Source organism: Hemitrygon akajei, chromosome 15 (genome assembly GCF_048418815.1).
Source record: "Hemitrygon akajei chromosome 15, sHemAka1.3, whole genome shotgun sequence".
NCBI lineage: Eukaryota > Metazoa > Chordata > Chondrichthyes > Myliobatiformes > Dasyatidae > Hemitrygon > Hemitrygon akajei.
The window spans coordinates 6,525,232-6,550,960 of NC_133138.1; the positions used below are offsets into that span (position 1 = coordinate 6,525,232).

Here is a 25,729-nt window from a genome sequence, read left to right on the forward strand (position 1 = left end):
TAAAAAAGGCAAATGCTAGGCCTGCCTTTGTTATTCGTGGTATCGCATTAACGAGTCCTGAAGTCGTGGTACAGCTTTATCAAACCCTGGTTAGGCCACATCTGGAGTATTGCACTCAGTTATAGGAAGGTTGTGGAGAGGGTGCAAAGGAGGTTCAACAGGTTGGAGGCTAAGAGCCTGAGGGAGAGTTTGGACAAACATAGGGGGTTGTTTGTTTATCTATTTATTGATTGAGGTACGGTGTGGAACAGGCCTTCCTGCCCTTTGAGCCACGTCACCCAGCAACCCCCGATTAAACCCTGGCCTAATCACAGGACTATTCACAATGACCAATTAACCATCACCCAGCATGTTTTTGGACGTTGGAGCATCGGAGGAAACCCACAGTAATGGGGAGAGCGTACAAACTCCTTACAGACAGTGGCGTGAATTGAACCAGGGCCGCTGGTGTCGTAAAGCATTGTGCTAACCACTACGCTATCCTTGCCACCCCAAAGAACATCTTTCAGTTTTCTCTGGAGTGGCAGAGCTGGAAGGAGGCTGGAGCGTGTTACATCACCAGCGATCGCGAGCTCACGGTTCATTTCCCACCGCTCTCTGTACGACGTTATCTCAGTCAGCTGCAGGGTTTCCTCCAGATGCTCCGATTTCCTCCCACGTTCCAGGAAGATGTATGGGTTAGGGTTAGTGAGTTGTGGGAATGCTATGTTGGCACTGGAAGTGGGGTGACACTTGCGGGCTGCCCCCAGCACATCCTCGGCCTGTGTTGGCTGTTGACGCCAACAACACACTTCACTGTGCTTTGATGTTTCATCTACATGTGACAAATAAACTAAATCTTTCTTTCTTGACAGAAGATTACAAGAGGCATAGAGAGAGTAGACAGACAGTGTCTTTTACCCAGGGTTGAAATATCTAATACCAGGGGGCATGCATTTAAGGTGAGAAGGGGGTAGGTTCAAAGGAGATGCTAGAAATCCAGACAAGCACACACAGACTTCTGTAGGACCTCACAGGCATCATCATCAGATGGGCAATACACAGCTTGGTTGCATCTTGGCCTGGTATGGAAACAGCAGTGCCCTGGAACAGAAACGTGGAATGAGTTGGTGCTGTGGAAGGCTGGCAGGTCTGATTCAGTGTTTATCGGTGGGGCCAACGGCGGAGTTGGTCCCAGAGGTGGTGTGGTGCGTTGTCCATGCTGCTCGCCAGTGTTTGCTCGGAGGAGGACAAGCAGTGTTACGTTGGACTGCAAACAGCTGCAACATTCATGGGCATATCTATTTTTGTGAGACTGTATATGCGCTGTATGAGCATTGTGCTGAGAATAACTGTTGGTACTGTGTTTAGCACTTTGGCCCTGGAGTAACACTGTTTCATTTGTCTGTATTCATGTATGGTTGAAGGACAATTAAACTTGAACTTGATCTTGAAAACAAGATAAAATATCCACGCAAACTTCATTTAACCATTTTTTCATTTCCCACCTCTCCTACAGCTTGTCTCCTGAGGACACGGACAGTACTGGCACCTCCTTTGCCAGGCAGCTGAAGCCAGTCATTCCCAACACTCTGAATCCTCGACTGCAGGAGCTCACACCAACAGATACAGACAGTGTAGTTGAGACAATCAGAAAGAAAACTCCATTCCTTTCTTCCACAGCCAGACGTCGGTGCTGGACGAGAACATTCTGTTGTCTCCTGTTTGCCCGTCTGTTCAGAAGACCCCAGGCAGATGCAGGTGGACGGCGACGTGCGTGCGTACGGTTACATCAGACAGAATCCAACGTCTGGATGGTCCATGGGAGAGGCTGACTCACCTCCATCAGATATCAGGATCTGGGAGAACGTGGATGAACACAAGGTTGGAGAGGCAGACGTGGACAGACAGCGTACCCCTGTTGAAATCTTCGGATACAGAGCGACATGCCCCACTACCAGCGAGATGGTGACCAGGAAGGTGGAGGAAAACTCTCTCGCTGCCCACTGCTCGCTGGAAGCAAGTGAAGAGAAGTGTTCTCGGACGCGGAACCTGGATGGAAATGGACAGATTGAACCTTGGCGGATTCCAAGCAGTAAAAGTAGGTACCTCATATCCCGCATGCACAGATCATTAGAAGCTCACAGTTACCCTATCAATGGGAGTTCACTAAATCCTGGGCTATTCGCAATGAAAGTCCCAGAGTCCCATGTGAGCACAGAATTGTGGGAGGGGCAGTACTGGGGGGGGGGTCACACTGTGGGAGAGGTGGTACTGAGGAAGGGTCACACTGTGGGAGGGGTGATACTGAGAGAGGGTCACACTGTGGGAGGGGCAGTACTGAGGGGGGGTCACACTGTGGGAGGGGTGGTACTGAGGAAGGGTCACACTGTGGGAGGGGTGGTCCTGTGGGATGGTCACTGTGGGAGGGGTGGTCCTGTGGGATGGTCACTGTGGGAGGGGTGGTACTGAGGGGGGGTCATACTGTGGGGGGGGGTGGTACTGAGGAAGGGTCACACTGTGGGAGGGGTGGTCCTGTGGAATGGTCACTGTGGGAGGGGTGGTCCTGTGGGATGGTCACTGTGGGAGGGGTGGTACTGAGGGGGGGTCATACTGTGGGGGGGGGTGGTACTGAGGAAGGGTCACACTGTGGGAGGGGTGGTCCTGTGGGATGGTCACTGTGGGAGGGGTGGTCCTGTGGGATGGTCACTGTGGGAGGGGTGCTACTGAGGGAGGGGAGTTTCTGAGGGGGGTCACACTGTAAAGTGTTGCACTATTGGACTGGCCATTGAGCTCATCTACAAGGTGTTGCCACAAAAGCAGCATCCATCAGTTACCCCCACCACCCGGGCCACGCTCTCTTCTCACAGCATCCATCAGTTACCCCCACCACCCAGGACACGCTCTCTTCTCACAGCATCCATCAGTTACCCCCACCACCCGGGACACGCTCTCTTCTCACAGCTGCCATCAGGAAGAAGGTACAGGAGTCTCAGGACCCTCACCACCAGGTTCAGGAACAGTTATTACCCCTCAACCATCAGGCTCCTGAACCAACATGGAGAACTTCACTCACACCCACTGTGAACTGATTCCACAATCCAATGGACTCTCTGTCAAGGACAGGACTCTACAACTCATGTTCTCAGAATCATTGCTTTATTTATTTGCACAAGTTTGACTTTTTTGCACATTAGTGGTTTGCTCGTCTTTGTTTATGTATAGTTTGTAATAAACTCCAGTGTAATTCTTTACTTTCCTCTAAATCCCTGCAAGAACGTTAATCTCAAGGTGATACTGTACATGGTGACAAATACATACTTCGATAACAAATTTACTTTGAACTTTGATCTTTGGTGGAGAGGGGACACGCCTTCATTGTAGGAACACATACTACCATTATCTGTTTTATACATGGGGCAGGGCAATAGTCAATGTTGTAATGTTCTGTGATACTGACAGAAACTGAGGAGATGGACAGGAGCGTGCACTAAAGAGGGACAATATGGTCTCCTCGATCAGAAGGGTTTTGAGGAGCCGAGTGATTGGCTCTCACTCCTGACGTCTCTTTGATCTACTGGTAAATCCAGAAGAAATTTTTCAACATACAGGCTCCAAAGGGGAAGGCGGAGGTGGGTGGTAATAACAGGAGAGAACCTAAAACGGCTCAGAGGTGGTGGTGTCGCTGTATTAGTGCTGCCCCCATTGGAAATGGGTCCACTGTCAGACTGGGTAACAGCTTCTTCCCCCAGGCTCTGAGACTAATGACTACCTGCCACCACTGGGGTCTCGTCACCAGGACAGCGAGCTGATTACTGTTTACTTGTGCTCGCACTACATGCATTTTGAATTATATTTTTATTAACTTATTTGTGGTTTATGTGCTGTGTGTGATATATGTTTTGTGGGTGTGTCATGGTCTGGAGAAAGGTTGTTCTGTTCAGATTATAATGAACTAGAATTTGATGTAACCGAGTTAGTTTGAACATGTTCTCTCTCTTATGGTTTTACTTACAGGGAGAAGGCAGGAGAGTGGTGTTGAGTGGGGATAATAAATCAGCCATGATGGAATGGCGGACAGACCCATAGAGCCAAATGGCCTGACTCTGCTCCTATGTTGTGTGGTCTGATGGTCTCTGTCTAGGTGTTTGTCAGTCATTCCCAATTCGATCCAGAAACTGAGCAACTTCATTCATTTTTGCATCCCAAAATGTGTTTTGGTTCTGGGTAGAAGAAACAGATTGTGTAGAAGAAGCTCGTGCGGCTATAACTGGAAAGGTATGCTTGTATGCAGCTCTTCTTTTTCCAAAGGAAAGCCACGTGTGCTATCCAGGCCATGCGCTCTTCCCACTAGTCCCATCGGCAGTCAAAGACAAGTCAATCTCAAGGTAAATTTGTGATCAAAGTACTTATATCTCATCATGTACAGTGCTTACAGGCATTGACAGGAAAATAATGACAACAGAGTTTATGAAAAACTATTCCAAACAAAGACTGACATATAACCAATGTGCAAAAAAAGACAAATCGTGCAAAATTAAATAAATAAATAAATAATACCGAGAACATGAGTTATAGAGGCCTTGAAAGTGAGTCTGTAGTTTGTGGAATCAGTTCAGAGTTGTGGTGAGTGAAGTTATCCACACTGGTTCTCGAGCCTGATGGTTGAGGGGTAACAACTGGATGCTGCTTTCCTGTGACAGGGCTCAATGGAGGTGTGTTCCTGATGCACCATCAATAACTCACTCTGAGACGTAAGAAGCGAGATATCGGCTTTTATTGACTGGAAGAATGAACAATACTACATCCTGGAGAATGAGGCCAGGCATCAGGCCTCAATCGCCTTTATACAGGGGTCTGTGGGAGGAGCCACAGGAGCAGTCCAGACAGGTATATGTAGTTCACCACAGTTCCATAGTGGGGAGGGCTTTTCCTGTCAGAGAGTGGGATATCCATCACTTTTTGCAGATGTTTCTGTTCCTGGCCATTGTGTTTCCACAACGCCACCAGAAGATGCACACTCAACATTTTGAGAACAGCTTCTTTGCCTCCACCATCAGATCTCTGAACTAGTTATTTTGTACATTTCTTCTTAAAGAGATTTTTTTATTTTTTTACTGTACTGCTGCTACAAAACAACAAATGTCACAACACACACTCAGTAAGACATTTTCTGCAGACAGGGCCTGTGCAATGTGTTCTATTCAGCTGACCTCACTCTATGTTAGTTCAATGTGTGTTTGAGTTTGGTTTACATCTGGACTAACCTATCTGTGAATTATAAACCTTTACCCATGAATCTTACTGCTCTGCCCAAGATGACAAGAAACTGCAGAGTTGTGGACGTAATCTGGTCCATCACAGCAGCCAGTCTCCATTCCGTGGATCACAGGAAACTGCAGAGAGTTGTGGACACGTCACAGAAACCAGCCTCCCCTCCACGGACTCTGTCTATACTTCCCACTGTCTCAGTAAAGCAGCCGGCAGAATCAAAGACCCCACCCACCCCGGACATTCTCTCTCCCCCCTCTCCCTGAAGATACAAACCACCCTGGCAGCTTGCATCTCACTGCTGGACTCTTGAACAGACCTCCCATACACTAGAGGTGGACCTTTGATCTCCCAATATACCTCATTGTGACCTTTGCACTTTCTGTGATTATTTGTAGCACACTTTCTATAACACCATAATTGGAAATTTATTTTCATTTTAACTGCAATGGGGTGTTTATGGAATGATCTGTCTAGGTGGCATGCAACCAGTAGCTTTCCACTGTACTTCAGTACACGCGACAGTATTAACAAAAAGCATCGACCACTGTACTCGCTGATCTTTACCCCTCCTACTTGCTGAGAGGTGAGAACTTTCCCTTTTCATCCTGCCACACCACCCTGACATGTGCTTATCTGTGGAAGGTCCTGTGATAATTCTGCAAGCAGTCTGCAGATCACTTCTGTTATTAATTCACAGGGCCTAGGTGTTGCCAGATCGGCCCTAACCTCCCACGTGAAGGTGGGGTTGAGTCATCCTCGTGTACCGCTGCGGTGCTTCAGCGGAAGGTACTTCCTGCACACGCTCGGGGAGGGAGTGCCAGGATTCAGACCCACTGATGGCAAAGGAATGTATTTCCAAAGCAAAAACAAGCACAAACGGAGAACCAGAGTCACTCGATAGGCTGAGTTGGAGATAGACAAAAACAAAGTATTGTCATCTTTACGAGTCCTTGTGTAGACAGGTGCAAGGAAAAACTTACTTGTAGCAGCTCACAGCATCAGGTATAATGTAATATATAATATATTATAAGCAATATAAATAATATATTATTTAATATAACAATATTTCATAAACTATATTAATAAATTACAAAAATATATATAATCTTATTATATTACATTATATATATTATCATGTAGCATATTATATGTTCAAAGTAAATTTTGTATCAGAGTAGATAAATGTCACCATACACAACCCTGAGATTCATTTTCTTGTGGGCAAACTCAATAAATCTATAGAATAATAACCATAACAGAATTGATTAAGGACCACTCAAAACCAGTGTTCAACCAGTGTGCAGAGGAGAACCAACTGTACAAAAGCAAAAAAGAAAGAAATAATAACAATAAATAAACAATAAATATTGAGAACATAAGATGAAAGTCTTTGAAAGTGAGCCCATGGGTTGTGGGAACATTTCAAGGATGGGGTAAATGAGGTTGATGGTTGAGGGGTAATAACTGTTCCTGAACCTGGTGGTGTGGGGCCTGAAGCTCCTGTGCTTCCTTCCTGATGGAAGCAGCCAGATGAAGGCCTGTCCTGGATGGTGGGGGTCCTTGACGATGGATGCTGCTTTCCTGCGACAATGCTCTGTATAGATTTGCTCAGTTGCTGGTAGGACTTTACCCGTGATGGGCTGGGCCGCATCCACTACTTTCTGCAGGATTTTCCATTCAAGAGCATTGGTATTTCCAAACCAGGCTGTGATACAACCAGTCAATAATTCTATAGAAGTTTGTAAAAATTGAGTTTAATTTGTTATATCTAACACACATACATGTATATTATATACATATAAATAATATAGATTCAGATTCAGATTTATTTATCAGATATGGTGAGACATGTAATTTGCTCTAACAAATATAATAACCTGAGGATGTGCTGGAGATGTGTGTCGCCACGCATCCCAGTGCCGTGGAAGACTATGTGGGAGGCAAGGGTTAGATTGATCTTGGAGTAGGCAAGACATCGTGGGCCAAAGGGACTGTTCTATGTTCTATACAGTAAATGACCCCAACAGACTCACAGGTGTAGTGTCGCCTCACCTGGAAGGTACCCTTCAACTCCTCCCTCACTGCCATTTAGAGCACCAAACAGTACTTCCAACACTTCATCTGTGAGACTGTTGGAGTCATCTACTGTAGCTGGTGCTCCCAGTGTGGCCTCCTGTATATCGGTAAGACTCGACGTAGATCGGGAGACCGCTTCACCGAGCACCCACGCTCCGTCCATCAGAAAGAGTGCGATTGCCCAGAGGCCATTTTAATTCCACGTTCCATTCCCAACCCAACATGTCAGTCCATGGCCTCCTCTACTGTCAGGATGTGGCCACACTCAGGTTGGAGGAGCAACACCTTGTATTCCATCTGTATAGCCTCCAACCTGATGGCATGAACATCGATTTCTTGAACTTCTGGTAATGCCTTCACCATTCCCCATTCCCATATTCCCATTTCCCTTTCCCACCTTATCTCCAGATTTGCCCACCATCTCCCTCTGGTGCTCCTCCCCCTTCCCTTTCTTCCAAGGCCTTCTGTCCTCTCCTATCAGATTCCCCCTTCTCCAGCCCTGTACCTCTCACCAATCAAGTTCACAGCTCTTTACTTCACCTCTCCCCCTCCCGGTTTCACCAATCGCCTTGTGTTTCTTCCTCTCACCCCTCCCCATCTTCTAATTCTGACTCCTCCTCCTTTTCTCTCCAGTCCTGACGAAGGGCCTTGGCCTGAAACGTCAACTGTACTCTTTTCCCTAGATGTTGCTGGCCTGCTGAGTTCTGTGAGTGTCAATAAATTGCAACTTGATGTGAGTATTAGTATTGTCCAGGTGACCGCCTAAGGAGCCAATGAGATCGCATTTGCCCTAGACTTATCGTGGCAATTGGCAAATTCCGGTGGGTCCATGCTGAGACGGGAGGTAATTCTAGCTATAACCAAACTCTCGAAGCACTTCATTACATAGATGTGAGAGATACTGGACGATAGTCGTTAAGGCAGCTCGCTGGATTATAAAACAAAAACGGTTCAGTGATGTACTCTGATCCCAGACCATTGAGAGCTTTACAAACAAGTAAGAGAACTTTAAAATGATTTTTAAAAGATTCAGGAAGCCAATGCAGAGTAGCTCGTACAGGAATAATATGTTTCCTCATCCTGTTTCAGTTAAAAGTCTCGCAGCGGTGTACTGAATGAGATGAAGTTTGTCAATAGATTGCTTTGGAAGGCCAGTACAAAGAGCATTGCGGTAATCTAATCTATTCAAAATAAAAGTGTGAATTAGCTTTTCAGCTTCAGAAGCGAACATACCTTTGCAATATTTCTCAAGTGTAGAAATGCTGCTCTGCTTACTTCCTTTGTGGGATTTAAAATTCAAATCGGAATCAACACAGGCTTGTTACTTCTGACTTTACAAAGGAAGCCAAGTTGCAAAATTTATCTAGAAGTTTATCTCTGAGCTTTTGGACCAGCCAGAAGTATCTTAGTGTTATCTGCACTCAGTTTTAAGAATTATTGCTCATTGATTTGTTTATTGCACCATATCAGAGAGGGTGTTATTGTCATCAGATATACAATTGTGTTTCTTCTGCACAGCTGTGAAAATCAAGTTTATGCTCTTGAATGATGTCTCTGAAGGGAAGTATGTGTAGAGACAAGTAAGGGCCAAGACAGCTTCCCTGAGCAACATCAAAAGGTATATTGTATCTCTTAGAGAATTGCCTCCAATACGAACAAGACCAATTAAGGGAACTGTCAAAGGGGCCATCCCAATTCTCAGCCTTAACCTTGAAGAATGCCAACCTCAATGACAACCTTGAGGAAGCTTACTAAACTTTGATGAGGCCATTGCTGGAGGATTCTGTACAGTGATGGTTACCTGTTACGGTAAGAACATTATTAAGCCGGAGAGAGTTCAAAGAACATTTCAAATGCTGCCAGAACTCAAGGGCCTGACTTCTAGGGAGAGGGTTGGGCAGGCTGGGACTTTGTTCTTTGGAGCGTAGGAGGCTGAGGTTCCTGAAGATTGTTACTGCCTACAGTGGTAGTAGAGATAAGCTCCCAATGGCGTGCACCTCAGATAGTTTCTGACGACCAAGTCCCAGCTCCTGACCTTCACATTTGGTTTACCTACTAAGCCTGGTGGAACCATTTCTACTGACAGGAGAAGGGGCAAAGGTGGTTTACTAGCACCTTAAAACCAGTCGCTTTGAGCAGATGGGGCACGTCAGCTATGGCTGGCAGGTCATATAGGAGAAGGAGAATTCTGATCTCAAACCTTGTGGCTATACCCAGTCATGGGGAAGGCTTGGGGAGTAAACCCTGAGGAAAAGTGCAGAGCTGGAGACCCTGAGGCAGTCCGACATTGAGTTCAATGCTTACTGACAACTCCTGTGGCGCTGCTGGTACCAGATTGTACCAGTCTCTTTGGACTCACCAGCTGCGTGGAGAAGGGGGAGACTGCCACATGGACAACAGCTTGCTCTCCATATCAAATCCTCCTCGCCTGCGTATCATGTAGACAGCTGGGATGCAATACCATAGTTGACCCCGACCATCAAAAGGTCTGAAGGAGTTTATAAAATTGTACAGGACGTAGACAGGCGAGCACATATAGTCTTCTTCTCAGTGAAAGGGAACCAAAAACTAAAGGGCATTGTTTTCATGTGAGAAGGAAAAGCTCCTAAGGAGAGAAATAAACAGCTGATGTTACCAGTCATACCCCTTCGGCAGGACTGGAAAGGGAGGGGCAGATGCCAGAATATGAAGAGGGGGGTAGCCTTCAACCTGATGGCATGAACATTGATTTCTCTAACTTCTAGTAATTTCTCCCCCCCCCCCCGTTTCCACCTCTCTGTCTTCCATTTCTCATCCAGCTCCCATCTCACCCCTTCTCTTCTCTTCACTTGCCCATCAACTCCCTCAGGTACCCCTCCTCCTTCCCTTTCTCCCATAGTCCACTCTCCTCTCCTATCAGATTCCCTCTTCTTCAGCCCTTTAACTCTTCCATTTATCACCTCCCAGTGTCTCACTTCATCCCCCTCCCCACCCACCTACCTTCCCCCTCACCTGGTCTCACCTATCACCTACCAGTGTCTCACTTCATCCCCCACTCACCCACCCACCTTCCCCCTCACCTGGTCTCACCTATCACCTCCCAGTGTCTCACCTCATCACCTTCCCCTCACCTGGTCTCACCTATCACCTCCCAGTGTCTCACTTCATCCCCCTCCCCACCCCACCCACCTACCTTCCCCCTCACTTGGTCTCACCTATCACCTCCCAGTGTCTCACTTCATCCCCCACTTACCCACCCACCTTCCCCCTCACCTGGTCTCACCTATCACCTCCCAGTGTCTCACCTCATCACCTTCCCCCTCACCTGGTCTCACCTATCACCTCCCAGTGTCTCACCTCATCACCTTCCCCCTCACCTGGTCTCACCTATCACCTCCCAGCGTCTCACTTCATCCACCTTCCCCCTCACCTGGTCTCACCTATCACCTCCCAGTGTCTCACTTCATCCCCTTCCCCCTCACCTGGTCTCACCTATCACCTCCCAGTATCTCACTTCATCACCTTTCCCTCACCTGGTCTCACCTATCACCTCCCAGCTCCTCATAAGTATTCAACCCCTTTAATATGACATACAAAAGTATCACTGATGCAGCCAATTGGTTTAAGAAGTCACATAATTAGTTAAATGGAGATCACCTGTGTGTTTCAATCGATTGTAGTAAAAATACTCCTGTATCTGGAAGGTCCAACTGTTGGTGAGTCAGTATCCTGGCAAAAACTACACCATGAAGACAGAAGAACACTCCAGGCAACTCCATGAAAAGGTTATTGAAAAGCACAAGTCAGGAGATGGATAGAAGTAAATTTCCAGATCACTGAATATCCCTTGGAGTTAAATCAGTCATGAAGAAATGGGAAGAATATGGCACAGCTGTAAATCTGCCTACTGCAGGCCGTCCTCAAAAACTGAGTGACCGTGCAAGAAGGGGACAAGTGAGGGAGGCCACCAAGAGACCTATGACAACTCTGGAGGAGTTACAATCTTCAGTGGCTGAGATGGGAGAGACTGCACATACAACAACTGTTACCCGGGTGCTTCACCAGTCACAGCTTTATGGGAGAGTGGCAAAGAGAAAGCCACTGTTGGAAAAAACTCACATGAAATCTAAGCTGGAATTTGCCAGAAGGCATGTGGGAGTCTCTGAAGTCAGCTGGAAGAAGGTTCTATGGTCTGATTAAACCAAAATTGAGCTTCCAGTCCGAACGTTATGCTTGGCATAAACCAAACACTGGACATAATCAAAAACACACCATCCCGACCGTGAAGCATGGTGGTGGCTGCATCATGCTGTGGGGATGCTTCACTGCATCAGGCCCTGGAAGGCTTGTGAAGGTAGAGGGTAAAATGAATGCAGCAAAATACAGGGAAATCCTGGGGGAAAACCTGATGCAGTCTGCAAGGGAACTGAGACTTGTGAGAAGATTTGCTTTCCAGCAAGACAATGACCCCAAGCATAAAGCCAAAGCTACACAGGAATGGCTTAAAAACAACAAAGTTAATGTCCTGGAGTGGCCAAGTCAGAGTCCAGACCTCAATCCAATTGAGAATTTGCGGCTGGACTTGAAAAGGGCTGTTCACTCACGATCCCCGTGCAATCTGACAGAGCTTGAGCAGTTTTGTAAAGAATGGGGAAAAATTGCAGTGTCCAGATGTGCAAAGCTGATAGAGACCTATCCACACAGACTCAAGGCTGTAATTGCTGCCAAAGGTGCTTCTACTAAATACTGACTTGAAGGAGGAATGAAAGGTTATGGGGAAAAGGCAGGTAGGTGGAGATGAGTCCATGGCCAGATCAGCCGTGATCTTACTGAACAGCGGGGCAGGCTCGACAGGCCAGGTGGCCGACTCCTGCTCCTATTTCATATGTTCACATGCAATCAATTATTTTGTGTTTTATATTTGTAATTAATTTGTAGAGATATGTTTCCACTTTGACACCAAAGTCCTTTTTCTGTCGATCAGTGTAAAAAAAACCAAATTAAATCCACTGTGACTCAATGTTGTAAAACAATAAAACGTGAAAACTTCCAAGGATGGAGAATACTTTTTATAGGCGCTGTACTACAGTATTGTGCAGAAGTGTTAGGCAACCTCGAGATATACATACATGCCTAAGGCTCTTACACAGTACTGTAGAGTTTGTGCAGGCAAGTGGGATTAGTGTAGATAGGCATATTGGCCAACATGTATGTGATGGGCTGAAGGGCCTGTTTCTATGGTGTACAACTCTGTGACTCTAAAAGGCTGAGGCCTAGACAGGACTAATCAACACGATTTTATCATCCAGCAAATCTGCCAATGCAGGAACCAACCTGACGCAAATTGTTTTTCCCTGGAGTGTAGGAGAGCAAGGACGACCTTATAGAGGTTTCTATAATCATGAGGGGCATAGACAGACAAGGTGAATAGGGATCAAGGATCAACTTTATTCGATATACACACTTACATGGATTAGGAATTTGCTGTGGTGTGTCGGTCAGGGATGACATGCAACAAAAAGCAACATTCAACAATGATAAAGAATGAAGAATTATATCAAAATAAACTTAACACAGGGGTTCCCTTCTTTTTTTATGCCATGGACCCTGACCGTTATCTGAGGGACTGTGGACCCCAGGTTGGGAACCCCCGAGTTAGAGGTGAAAGTACGGATTTGTAATGGGAGAGGAGAACATACAGTGTTTAAAAGGGATCATCGAGACTGCTAATTTAAACCACTCTAGGGTAAGCATCTGGTGATTTAATCTGGCAGATGAGGGCTGGAGGATTAGAGAGAACAAATATTCCAAGAGCCACGTGTCTCCTGGAACAATAGTTTGCTTCTCTCTGTGACTGGTGACAAACCGCAAAGGACAGTGCACTTGTTAAACACTGGTCAGCAAAGTACTGACATTGTAAACCAGCTAGGCATGCGTCACGTCTCTAGACAATTAAAGTTACAAGGGAGACGGCACGTGGCACTTGGACAGCCAAGAGATGAGTGAATTTGGGAGCTTTAGTTTTACAGTATGTAATCGCTAGAACACTGGAATGAGAAACCCTTAAATCCATGGACATTCAAAATTCAGAGTAAATTTATTATCAAAGTGCATATACGTATGTCAGAATCAGAAACGGGTTTAATATTTCCGGCATATGTCATGAAATTTGTTGTTTTACGGCCACAGTGCAAAGCAATACATAATAATAAAATACTATAAATTACAACAACAAGTATCTATAAATATGATAAATTAAACAAATAGTGCAAAAAGAGGAAAAGTAGGGAGGTAATTCATGGGTTTGTTGTCCATTCAGAAATCAGATGGCGGAGAAGAATTGTTCCTGAAACATTGAGTGTGTGTCTTCAGGCTCCTGTACCTCCTCCCCGATGGTAGCAATGAGAAGAGGGCATGTCCTGGGTGACCATACACTATCTCAAAATTCATCTTCTTGTAGCATTTACAGCAAAATGAAGAAATACAACAGAATCAGTGAAAAACTATAAACAGGCACTGACAAACAACCAATATGCAACAGGCAAACTCTGCCAACAGGCAAATAGAAAATAACAAATAAATAAATAGATAGCTAGATAGACGGAGAGAGAGAGGGGTAGAAAGATGGATAATGCTGAGAACATGAGTTTAGAGTCTGTGAGCCTGTAGGTTGAGGAATCAGTTCAGAGTTGGGGTGAGTGAAGTACCCACAGTATTTTCACTCGGCGTTGTCTATGTGGTCACAGTTTGGTGTAGTGAATGAGTCAGTGAGTTTGTAATTAGCAAGATCTGACACGTGCTGAGTGGCCACTTTATTAGGTACACCTGTACACCTGCTGGTTAATGGAAATATCTAACCAGCCAATCATGTGGCAGCAACCCGATGCATAAAAGCATGCAGACATGGACAAGAGGTTCAGTTGTTCAGACCAAACATTAGAATGGAGATCTAAGTGACTTTGACTGTGGGATGATCGTTGGTGCCAGATGGGGTGGTTTGAGTATCCCAGAAAGTGCTGATCTCCTGAGATTTTCACGCACAACAGTTTAGAGTTTACAGAGAATGGTGCGAGGAACAAAAAACATAAAACATCCAGTGAGCGGCAGGTCTGTGGGTGAAAACACCTTGTGGATGAGAGAGGTCAGAGGAGAATGGTCAGACTGGTTCAAGCTTTGAACTTTTGAACTTGAACTTTGAAGCTGATAGGAAGTGTTAGTAACTCGAGTAACCACAAGTTACAACAGCATTTCTGACAAACCTACAGCAGCAGAAGACACAATGGCCACTTCATTAGGTATGGGATGTACTAATAAAGTGAGTTCTGCTGAGAGTACGTTCGCCACAGAGGTGGAGAACTCGCCTTTCTGCTTTTCACATTCTTATCGATGCACCATGGACTGTATCCTCTCCAGCTGCATCCCGGCTCGGTACGGCAATGGCTCTGCCCGTGACCACAGGAAACTGCAGAGAGTTGTGGACACGTCACGGAAACCAGCCTCCCCTCCACGGACTCTGTCTACACTTCTCACTTGTCTCAGTAAAACAGCCGGCAGAATCAAAGACCCCACCCGCCCCAGACATTCTCTCTTCCCCCCTCTCCTGTCGGGCAGAAAATCTCATATCACTAGGTTCAAATACAGCTTCTATCCCGTTGTTATCAGACTCTTGAATGGACCTCTGGTACCATAGCCTCACAGTCTATCTCATTATGATTTTGCACATTATTATTTACCCGCAGGCACTTCCTCCATGATTCTTACGCTTTATTCTGCATTGTTACTGTTAAAAGTTCAAGGTAGATTTATTGTTAAAGTACCAATGTGTCACTGTATACAATCCCGAAATTTATTTACTTGCAGGCATTCACATAGATACAGTAGAGCCAATGAAAGACCACAAAACAAAGACAAAGAAACAACTAACGTGCAACAGATTGTACAATTACAAATAAGAAGCATAATAATAATAAGCAAATAAATACATAAATAATGAATACATTGAGAACATGAGATGATGAGTCCTTGAAAATGAGTCCATTAGTTGTGGGAACAGTTCAGTGATGGGGTGAGTGAAGTTACCCCCTCTGGTTCAGGAGCCTGGTGATTGAGGAGTAATAACTGTTCCTGAACGGGATGGTGAGGGTCCTGATGCTCCTCTACCTCCTTCCTGATGGCAGCAGCCAGAAGGGAGCAAGTCCTGGTTGTGGAGATCCCTGATGATGGATGCTGCTTTCCTGCGACACCGTTTCATGTAGAAGTGCTCAGTGGTGGGGAGAGCATTACCTGTGATGGACTGGGCTGTATCCATTATTTTTTGTAGGATTAGTACCATAGCAGACTGTGATGCAACAGTCAACGTACTCTCCATCACACATCTACAGAAGTTTGTCAAAGTTTAGATGGCGTGCCGAGCCAAAGCTGCTGTGGAACATGTGAGGGTAATAAAGCAGTATCAATCAGAATCAAGTTTAACATCGTCTGCACACGTCGCAGAATTTGTTGTCTTTGAGCCAGCAATACATGATAATAGAGAAAAAACTGAATTTCAGTAATATATATAATAGTATATTAAAAATAGTGCAAAAACAGAAATAATTTAAAAAGTGAGGTAATGTTCATGGGTTTAATGTCCATTTAGAAATCATATTCCAGAGGGGAGGAAGCTGTTCCTGAAACGCTGAGTGTGTGCTTTCAGACTCCTGTACCCCTTTCCTGATGGTAACAGTGAGAAGAGGGAATGTCCTAGGTGCTAGAGGTCCTTAGTAATGGATGCTGCCTTTCTGAGGCACCGCTCCTTGAAGATGTCTTGGATACGAGGGAGGCGAGTACCCGAGATGGAGCTGAGTAATTTTACAACTTTCTGTAGCTTCTTTCAGTCCTGTGCAATAGACCCCCCCCCCACACACACACACACACACCACTGCCACCAGATGGTAATGCAGCCAGTCAGAACAACTGTCCCAGCTTCCTCCACCCCGAATGCTTCACAGCCAATGAATACCCAGCTAATTGGTGCCTCATTTTCACACAGCAAAATGTTCCCATACACCAGTAAGATATTGGTAAATATAAGAGGTTCTGTAGGACTGGAAATCTTGAGCAGGTGATGGGTGGTAGATGCTGCCTTCTCGAGGCAAGGTCTCCTGTAGATGCTGTCAGTGGTGGGCAGGACGATGCCTATGATGGACCGGGCTGAATTGGTGAATTAATGGTTTCATTATCTCCTGAGATGGGATCCCGCCAGGTTGAACAACCATCAGGCTCTTGAACAAAAGGGAGAAGTGCATTCGCTTGTCTGTCCATTGAGATGTTCCCACAACCAGTGATCGCACTTTCAAGACTCTTTATCTCGTTATCTCATGTTCTTGTTATTTATTTACTTTTGCATTATCTCCTATGGTCTACCTGATTTTTTATTGATCCTGTTGCAGTCACTGTTCTACAGATTTGCTGAGCATACCTGAAGAAAGTGAATCTCAGGGTTATATGTGGTGACATTTATGTACTCTGATAATAAAACTTACTTTGAACTTTGAATGTGTTAATAACATGGGCAAGGGGATAAACATTGGACTCAGATACTGTAGAGTGAACTCCCTGCTGTTCAGTGTGTGAAAGCACGATTCAGGAAACAGCAATGTGTAGGATGTGGTACGCAGAACATACAATGGTACAGCTCAGTTTAGGCCTTTTGACTTTCCTGATGAAGAGTCTTGGCCCAACACGTCAACAGTATTTCCCTCTATAGATGCTGCCTGACTTGCTGAGTTCCTGCAGCATTTTGTGTGTGTTGCACAAAATTTCTAGCATTTGCAGAATCTCTTGTGTTTATAAAGTGGGATAAAGCTACAGAGAAAGAGAGAGGGGGGAGAGACAGAAAAAGAGAGATATCGATAGTTTACTTACATCCTTAAATGCTGCCTGGCCTGCTGAGTTCCTTCAGCATTTTGTGTGTTTTCCTCTGGATTTCCAGTACCTGCAGAATCTCACCTATTTATAAAGAGAGAAAGACTTACAGAGAAAGATATATATATATATATATATATATAGAGAGAGAGAGTGATACAGAGAGAGGGAGATTACGAGAGAGATAGCAAAAATGTAGAAAGTGAGGTGGAGAGTGATTGAGATAGAATTACAGAGATAGAGGGAGAGAGACAGAGATAACATTGACTATTTATTCCCCTCTATAGATACTGCTTTATTTGCAGAGTTCCTCCAGCATTTTGTGTGTGTTGCTTGGGGCTATCTGGATAGTCAGTCTTTATTCCAGGGTGGGAATGTCAAATAGTTGTGGGAATGTGCACAGTTATACGGCACAAGGGAAAAATTTTAAAAGGAGATTTATGAGACAATTATTTTTTAACACAGGGATGGCTGGGTGCCTGGGACGTGTTGGCAGGGTAGGGTTGAAAGCAGATAAAAAGGAGGTGTAGAAGAGGCGGTCAGACAGAGAATGGGGAGATATAGACTGTGCTCAGGCAAATGTGCAGCTTTGATTTGGTCAGCACAGACATGCTGAGCAGAGTGGTCTGTCGCTATACTGTTCTGTGTTCTGTGAAAGCAGGAAACACGGTACCTAACTGCTCTCACCAGGAGAAGTTACAACTAATGACATAGAGTTATAGAGCAGTACAGAGCAGCAATAGGCCATTTGGCCCATCTAGTAAGTGCCAAAGTGTCCTTCGGTCTGTTCCCATCGACCTGTACCTGGACCATAGCCCCATACCCCTCCCATCCACGTACCCATACAAGCTTCTCTTAAGTGTTGAAATCAAATCCCTCACCCACCACTGGCAGCTCATTCTACACTCTCACCAGCCTCTGAGTGAAAAAGTTCTCCCTCAGGTTCCCTTTAAACATTTCACCTTTCACCCTTAACCCATGACCTCTGGTTGTAGTCTCTCCAAACCTCAGTGGAAAAAGCCAGCTTGAATATAGCTCTATCAAATCCCCCCTCATTCTCCTACGCTCCAGGGAATAAAGTCCTGTCCTGTTCAACCTTCCCCTATAACTCCGATCCTCAAGTCCACCAACATCCTGGTAAACATTCTCTGCACTCCTTCAATCTCTTTCTTACATCTTTCCTGTTGGTGGGTGACCAAAACCGCACACAATACTCCAACAAAATGCTGGAGGATCTCTGGAGGCCAGGCAGCATCTCTGGAAAAAAAGTAGAGTTGACGTTTCGGGCCGAGACCCTTCAACTGTTTACTCTTTTCCAATAGATGCTGCCTGACCTGCTGAGTTTCTCCAGCATTTTGTGTGTTGCTTGGACTTCCAGCTCTACAGATTTTCTCTTGTTCACAACACTCCAGATTGGGCCTCACCAATGTCTTATATAACTTCACCATAGCATCCCATCTCCTGTCCTCAATACATTGACTTATGAATGTGCCAAAAGCTCTTTACGACCCCATCTACCTGTGATGCCACTTTCAAGAAATCAGAACATCCCCCTCATTGCCGTTACATACCCACAATTAAAGACCATAAGCCATCAGAGCGGAAATAGGCCATTCAGCCCATCGAGTCTGCCTGCCACACTTTCATGGCTGACTCATTATCTCTCTCAGCCCCATTCTCCGGTCTTCCCTCTTGACCTTTCACTGTTCTCCTGCTAACCTTACTAATCAAGAACCTATCAACCTCTGCTTTAAATATACCCAGTGACTTGCCACTCATCTGTGGCAATGAATTCTGCAGATTCACCACCTTCTGGCTAAAGAAATTCCTCCTCATCTCTGTTCTAAGTGGATGTCCCTCTATTCCGAGGCTGTGCCCTCTGGTCCTAGACTCCCCTACGGTAGGAAATATTTTCTACATGTTGACTGTATCTGGACCTTTTAATATTCAATAGTTTTCACTGAGATCCTCCTTCATTCTTCTAAACTCTAGTGAGTACAGGCCTGGATTCGTCTAAAGCTCAAATATGCGAAAATTCACCTTGTTTTCGCTGTAATTAAGATAATTTTAGATCAGCCCAGTCTGAAACATATTTAAGAGCTAGGATCAAAATTACAAATAATACCAGCATTGCGCAATTCGTTGCTTTAAGAGGAGGCGTGTAACAGGGCGGGCGCTATGACCCGGGAGGGGAAAAATCGTCGCTGTCTGGGTTTGGTTTCTGTACGCTGCAAATTTGGATCGCGATTCAGTTCGTTTGAGATTCTTTGCTATTTAATCCGCTCCGGTGATTTCATTGCGCCGTACAGCAAGTTAGTTTGACAGACGCATACATCTGCTGTCGGCGATCTAATAGCACCCTGGCAAGATAAAAAGGGCGTTTCTGATTTCCAAAGAGCAGTGGACAACTTTTAACGTTTGATCTCAACTAAGAGGCGAAGGTAAGAAACAGAAAAAAATAGGACTGAATAACTAATCCTACATTTTTTTTTCAACTACAGAAACAGTAAATAAAGATCTCTACAAAATTAAATGTTAAAAATATCTTTGCTTAATAAACTTTAGAATGCTTTAAAACTTTTAAAAAGTTATAAATTTGGTAGCGACGTTAAATTGGAACTAATTATGAAATAAAATTTCTCAGATTAATTAAATGCTGTGTTAAATCAGACTTTTTTTGTTTTTAGAGAGAGAACTGCGGGAAGTAGGTTTTGAAATGTTATTAATTAGGAGCGTAGTGAGGAGAAATCTGTTTTAACACCATCACATTAGATGGGATATTTTCCCGACAGAGCAGACAGGAGTTGTCCGCCTCCTTGGGGGCTGTATGCGTTCTGAAGACTCGCTTACTGACAGGTTAGCGGCGTTTTAATTGTTCACTGTTTTCTGCTGTTTAATTCTGCGGCTGAGCCGGACTCTGTTTAGCCCTCCCTGTACATGTGGCGCCATCTCCTGGTGGTTCTCACATCTCCAGAGGTGCGGGGCGACCCGTCCAGAATCAAAATCACTGGCGTGCTTCGTGAAATTCGTTTTGCGGTACCAGTACATGGCAATACGTTAAAAACTATAAATTACAGCGAGGAATACATATTTAATTATATCTCATTAAATATGTATTTCTTATTGTAATATATAAATATCTCATAGAGCACACCTACATGAAACACTGTCACAGGATCCATCATCAGGGACCCCCACCACCCAGGACACGCTCTCTTCTCACCCCTGCCATCAGGAGCCTCAGGACCCTCACCACCAGGTTCAGGAACAGTTATCATCCCTCACCCATCAGGCTCCTGAACCAGAGGGGATAACTTCGCTCAAATTTACTTGCCCCATCACTGAACAGTCCTCACAAACCGTGGTCTCACTTTTAAAGAGTCTTCATCTCGTGTTCTCCTTATTTATTGCTTATTTATTATTATCGTTATTTTTCTTGTTCTTTATTTTTGGGATTTGCACAATGCATTGTCTTTTGCACACTGGCCCTGTTGGGTGTGGCCTTTCATTGTGTTTCTCGGATTTACTGTTAACATCCACAAGAAAATGAATCTGGAGGTTGTATATGGTGAGATATATGTACTTTGATAATAAGCTCACTAGTAATTTAGATATTTATTTACTTATTTATTATATTTAATTAAGTAGTGCAAAAAGAGGGGAAGAATGTGAGGTACAGAAGTGCTCATGGGTTTATGGACCATTTAGGAATTGGATGGCAGAGGGGAAGAAGCTGTTCCTGAATCATTGACAAAATGCTGGTGGAACACAGCAGGCCAGGCAGCATCTATAGGGAGAAGCGCTGTCGACGTTTCGGGCCGAGACCCTTCGTCAGGTTTTGTGTGTGTTGTTTGAATTTCCAGCATCTGCAGATTTCCTCATGTTTGCTCCTGAATCGTTGAATGAGTTTCTTCAGGCTGCTGTACCTCCTACCTGATGGTAGCAATGAGAACAGGGCATGGCCTGGGTGCTGGGGGTCCTTAATAATGGATGCTGCCTTTTTGAGGCATCAACTTTTGGAGATGTCCTTGTTGCTGGGCATGCATTTCTGTAGCACCGTTCAACGCAAGATACCTGCTGGCAAATGATGCTTAGGAAACAAAGCCAAAACAAACAGATGTTTTAGCGATGTTAGTGCGGGGGTAAATATTGACACAAGGCTAGAGCGAGAAGTCATTTAGCTCTGCTGAACTGGGAAATGGGATTTTTATCCTCACACGTACTCTGAGGCTGCCTGGATTAGACAGTGTGTCTTACAAGGATAGGTTGAGTGAGCTGGGCCTTTTCTCTTTGGAGTGAAGGAGGATGAGAGGTGACTTGATAGGGGTGTACAAGATGATAAGAGGCAGAGATTGAGTGGACAGAAACTTTTTCCAAGGGTGGAAGTGGCTGATACGGGGGGGGGGGGGGAACGAGTATAATTTTCAGCTGGTTCAAGGGATATATGGGGGATGTCAGAGGCAAGTTTTCTACACAGAGAGTGGTGTGCGCTGCCTGGGGTGGTGGTAGAGGCAGATACATTGAGACGTTTCTACACAGAGAGTGGTGTGCGCTGCCTGGGGTGGTGGTAGAGGCAGATACATTGAGACGTTTCTACACAGAGAGTGGTGTGCGCTGCCTGGGGTGGTGGTAGAGGCAGATACATTGAGACGTTTCTACACAGAGAGTGGTGTGCGCTGCCTGGGGTGGTGGTAGAGGCAGATACATTGAGACGTTTCTACACAGAGAGTGGTGTGCGCTGCCTGGGGTGGGGGTAGAGGCAGATACATTGAGACGTTTCTACACAGAGAGTGGTGGGTGCTGCCTGGGGTGGTGGTAGAGGCAGATACATTGAGACGTTTCTACACAGAGAGTGGTGTGCGCTGCCTGGGGTGGTGGTAGAGGCAGATACATTGAGACGTTTCTACACAGAGAGTGGTGTGCGCTGCCTGGGGTGGTGGTAGAGGCAGATACATTGAGACGTTTCTACACAGAGAGTGGTGTGCGCTGCCTGGGGTGGTGGTAGAGGCAGATACATTGGAGACGTTTCTACACAGAGAGTGGTGGGTGCTGCCTGGGGTGGTGGTAGAGGCAGATACATTGGAGACTTTTAAAAGACTCTTAGATCAGCACATTGGTGATAGAACAATGGAGGGTATGTGGGAGGGAAGGGTTAGATTGATTTTAGAGTAGGTTAAAGGGTCGGCACAACATGGGGGGCCGAATGGCCTGTACTGTGCTGTACTGTTCTGTGTACAGAGTACAGTGAAAAGCTCGTCTTGCACACTGTTCATACCGATTGATTCATTACACGGTGCATTGAGGTAGAACAAGGGAAAACATGACAAGGTAGACAAAAGTCAAGATTCAAGATTGTTTAATGTTATTCCCAGTACACAATTGTAAAGGAGAGTGAAATAACTGTCACCCTGGATCCGATGCAGCACAAAAACACCACAGTAAGAGGAAGAACACAATATAATAATAAACAACACACAATAAATATAAATACATAAGATAGCTTGATTCTATACATTCGATTGTATGTCCATAAAGTGACGCCAGGCACAGGCGTGTCTGCACATAAGGTTATAAAGTAGTAGTGTTGGGGATGTGGAGGGTGAGTTACAGGGTGGAATAAGTTGCAAGATTATAATGGGACAGTGGGAAGTGTAGAGAGGGTTGGTTTCCGTGATGTGCTGAGCTGTGTCCACAACTCTGCAGTTTCTTGTGGTCACGGGCAGAGCAATTGTTGTACAAAGCTGTGATGCATCTGGACAGGAAGTTTTCTGTGATGAATCAATAAAAAATGATGAGGATTAAGGCAGACATGCCTCAGAGCAGGGAGCTGGTGTTCTTGGATCGAGAGCCAAATCCTGCTGGAATCACCTCCCCGTCCATGGTCTTTATGTGGGTCCACAGTGAACGGCCAATCTATCTGACCGTCTCTTTTCCCTTCTGCTCTTTGACAATAAGACCATGAGCAGAATTAGGCCATTCAGCCCATCGAGTCTGCTCTGCCATTCCATCATTTTATCCCTCAACCCCAGTCTCCAGGCTTCTCTCTGTAACCTTTGACACTCTGACTAATCAAGAACCTTTTATCCTTTGCTTTAAATATACTCAATGACTTCCCCTCAACAGATGTTATGGAATTGAATTCCACAGATTCACTGTCCTCTGGCTAAAGAAACTCCCCCTCATCTCTGTTCTGAAGCTGTGCCCCGCAGACCTAGATTCCCCAGCACAGGAAACATCTTCTCCACGTCCACTCTATCAAGGGCTTTCAATACTCAATAGGTTTCAATGAGATCCCCCTCATTCTTCTAAACTCCAGCGAGTACAGACCCAGAGCCATCAAATGCTCCTTATAAGTTAACCCTTTCATTCCCAGAATGATTCTCAATGACCTCCAAAGCCAGCACATACTTTTTTCGATAAGTGGCCCAAAACTACTCTCGGTGCTCAAGTGCCTAATAAAGCCGTAGCGTTACATCCTTGCTTGTGTCAGCCACAATAAACCTGATTCTGTGCCGCCTCGATGCGCTGTGTAACGTACAGACAGACAGAATGCAGGGCAGGTTGTACTACTCTGTCCTGTTATATGTGACAGTAATGAACCAACTTACAACAAGCAGGCCTCGGCCGAAGTACGACCTGGGGGCGGAGGATTGCATTGTGAGTGGGTGGGTGGGAGGGAGGAAAGGGGCCTTCATATCTCACCTTTCACCCTTAACCCATGACCCTAGTTCTTGTCTCACTCAACCCTCTGCAGAAAAGCCTGCTTGCGTTTACCCACGCCTGCCCATCACTCAGGGACACAGGGGAGCGTAGCGGTTAGTGTGACGCTATTACAGCTCGGGGCGTCAGAGTTCAGAGTTCAATCCCTGTGCCTGTCTATAAGGAGTCTCTGTGCGTTCTCCCCGTGGAATGTGTGGGTTTTCTCCGCGTGCTTCGATTTCCTCCCACAACCCAAAGGTGTACTGGGTAGGTTAACTGGTCATTGTAAATTGTCCTGTGATTAGTTTAGGGTTAAATTGGATTTGTCAGGCGTTGCTGGGGTGGCATGGCTCGAAGAACCAAAAGGGTCTACTCGCACTGTATCGCGAAATAAACAAGTAAATAAGCAAACAGTTTACCTCTATCAAACTCGCTGGAGTTTGGAAAGGCCATGTCATTTAGCAAAAGTGAGTGGGAAGCTTTTAAAATCCAATTTAAAAGTAACTAAAAAAGCTATAAGAAGGGAAAAGATGAAATATGAGGGCAAACTAGCCAATAATATAAAGCAGTTTCTCCAGTTACATAAAGAGTAAAAGGGAGGTGAGAGTTGATATTGGACCACAGGAAAATGATGCTGGTGATGTAGTAATGGGGGACAAAGAAATGGCAGATGAACTTAATGAGTACTTTGCATCAATCTTCTCTGTGGAAGACACGAACAGTGTGCCAGGAGTCCATGAGTGTCAGGGAGCAGGAACGAGTGCCATTGCTATTACAAAGAAAAGAGTGCTAGACAAACTGTAAGGTATTAGGGTGGATAAGTCACTTCGACCAGATGGACGACATCCCAGAGTCCTGAGAGAGGTTTCTGAAGAGACAATGGGTGCATTAGTCATGATCTTTCAAGAATCACTTGATTCTGGGATGGTCCCCGAGGACTGGGTGATTGCAAATGTCACTCCCCTCTCTAAGAAGGGAGAAAGGCAAAGGAAAGGAAATTGTAGGCCAGTTCGCCCAACCTCAGTGTTGGGAAAGTGTTGAAGTCTGTTACTAAGGATGAGGTTTTGGGGCACTTGGAGACTAATGATAAAGTAAGTGAAATTCAGCATGGTTTCTGTAAAGGGAAATCTTGCCTGACAAATCTGTTAGAGTTCCTCGAGGAAGTAACAGGCAAGGAGGACAAAGGAGAGGAGTGGATGTCATTTACTTAGATTTTCAGAAGTCATTTGATAAGATGCCACGCATGAGGGGCTTAACAAGATAAAATCCTATGGCGCTACAGGAAAGATACTGGCATGGATAGAGGAATGGCTGACAGGCAGGAGGCAGCAAGTGGGAGTAAAGGGGCACTTTCTGCTTGGCTGCCGGTGACCAGTGGTGTCCCTCAGGGGTCAGTATTGGGGCTGCTACTTTTCACATTGTTTCACATTCGTGGCAAAATTTGTGGATTATATGACGATAGGTGGAGGAATAGGTAGCGCTGAGGAAACAATGCAATTGCAGCAGGACTTAGACAAATTGGAAGAATGGGCAAAAAGTGTCAGATGGAATACAGAGTTGGGAAATGTATGATAATGCATTCTGGTAAAAGGAGCAATAGTGTGGACTTTTATCTAAATGGGGAGAAGGTTCAAACATCAGAGGTTCAAAGGGACTTAGGAGTCCTCACACAAGACTCCCTAGAGGTTAATTTCCAGGTTGAGTCTGTGGTAAAGAAGGCAAATGCAATGTTGGCATTTATTTCAAGAGGATGATGCTGAGCCTTTATAAGACACCAGTCAGGCCGCACTTGGAGTATTGTCAGCTGTTTTGGCCT

General features: G+C 45.3%; 1 protein-coding gene across 3 annotated transcripts in view; it reads left to right on the top strand.

Annotated features, from left to right (window-relative positions):
* LOC140739129 (synaptopodin) overlaps positions 1–25,729 on the top strand; it is a 121,864-nt gene that overhangs the window by 66,929 nt on the left and 29,206 nt on the right. For all 3 annotated transcript variants that reach the window (XM_073067100.1, XM_073067103.1, XM_073067102.1), the window contains exon 2: positions 1,499–2,080. In XM_073067100.1, coding sequence (XP_072923201.1) covers positions 1,735–2,080 — 346 coding nt within the window. In that variant the 5' untranslated portion in view covers positions 1,499–1,734. The remainder of the gene's footprint in view (positions 1–1,498; positions 2,081–25,729) is intronic.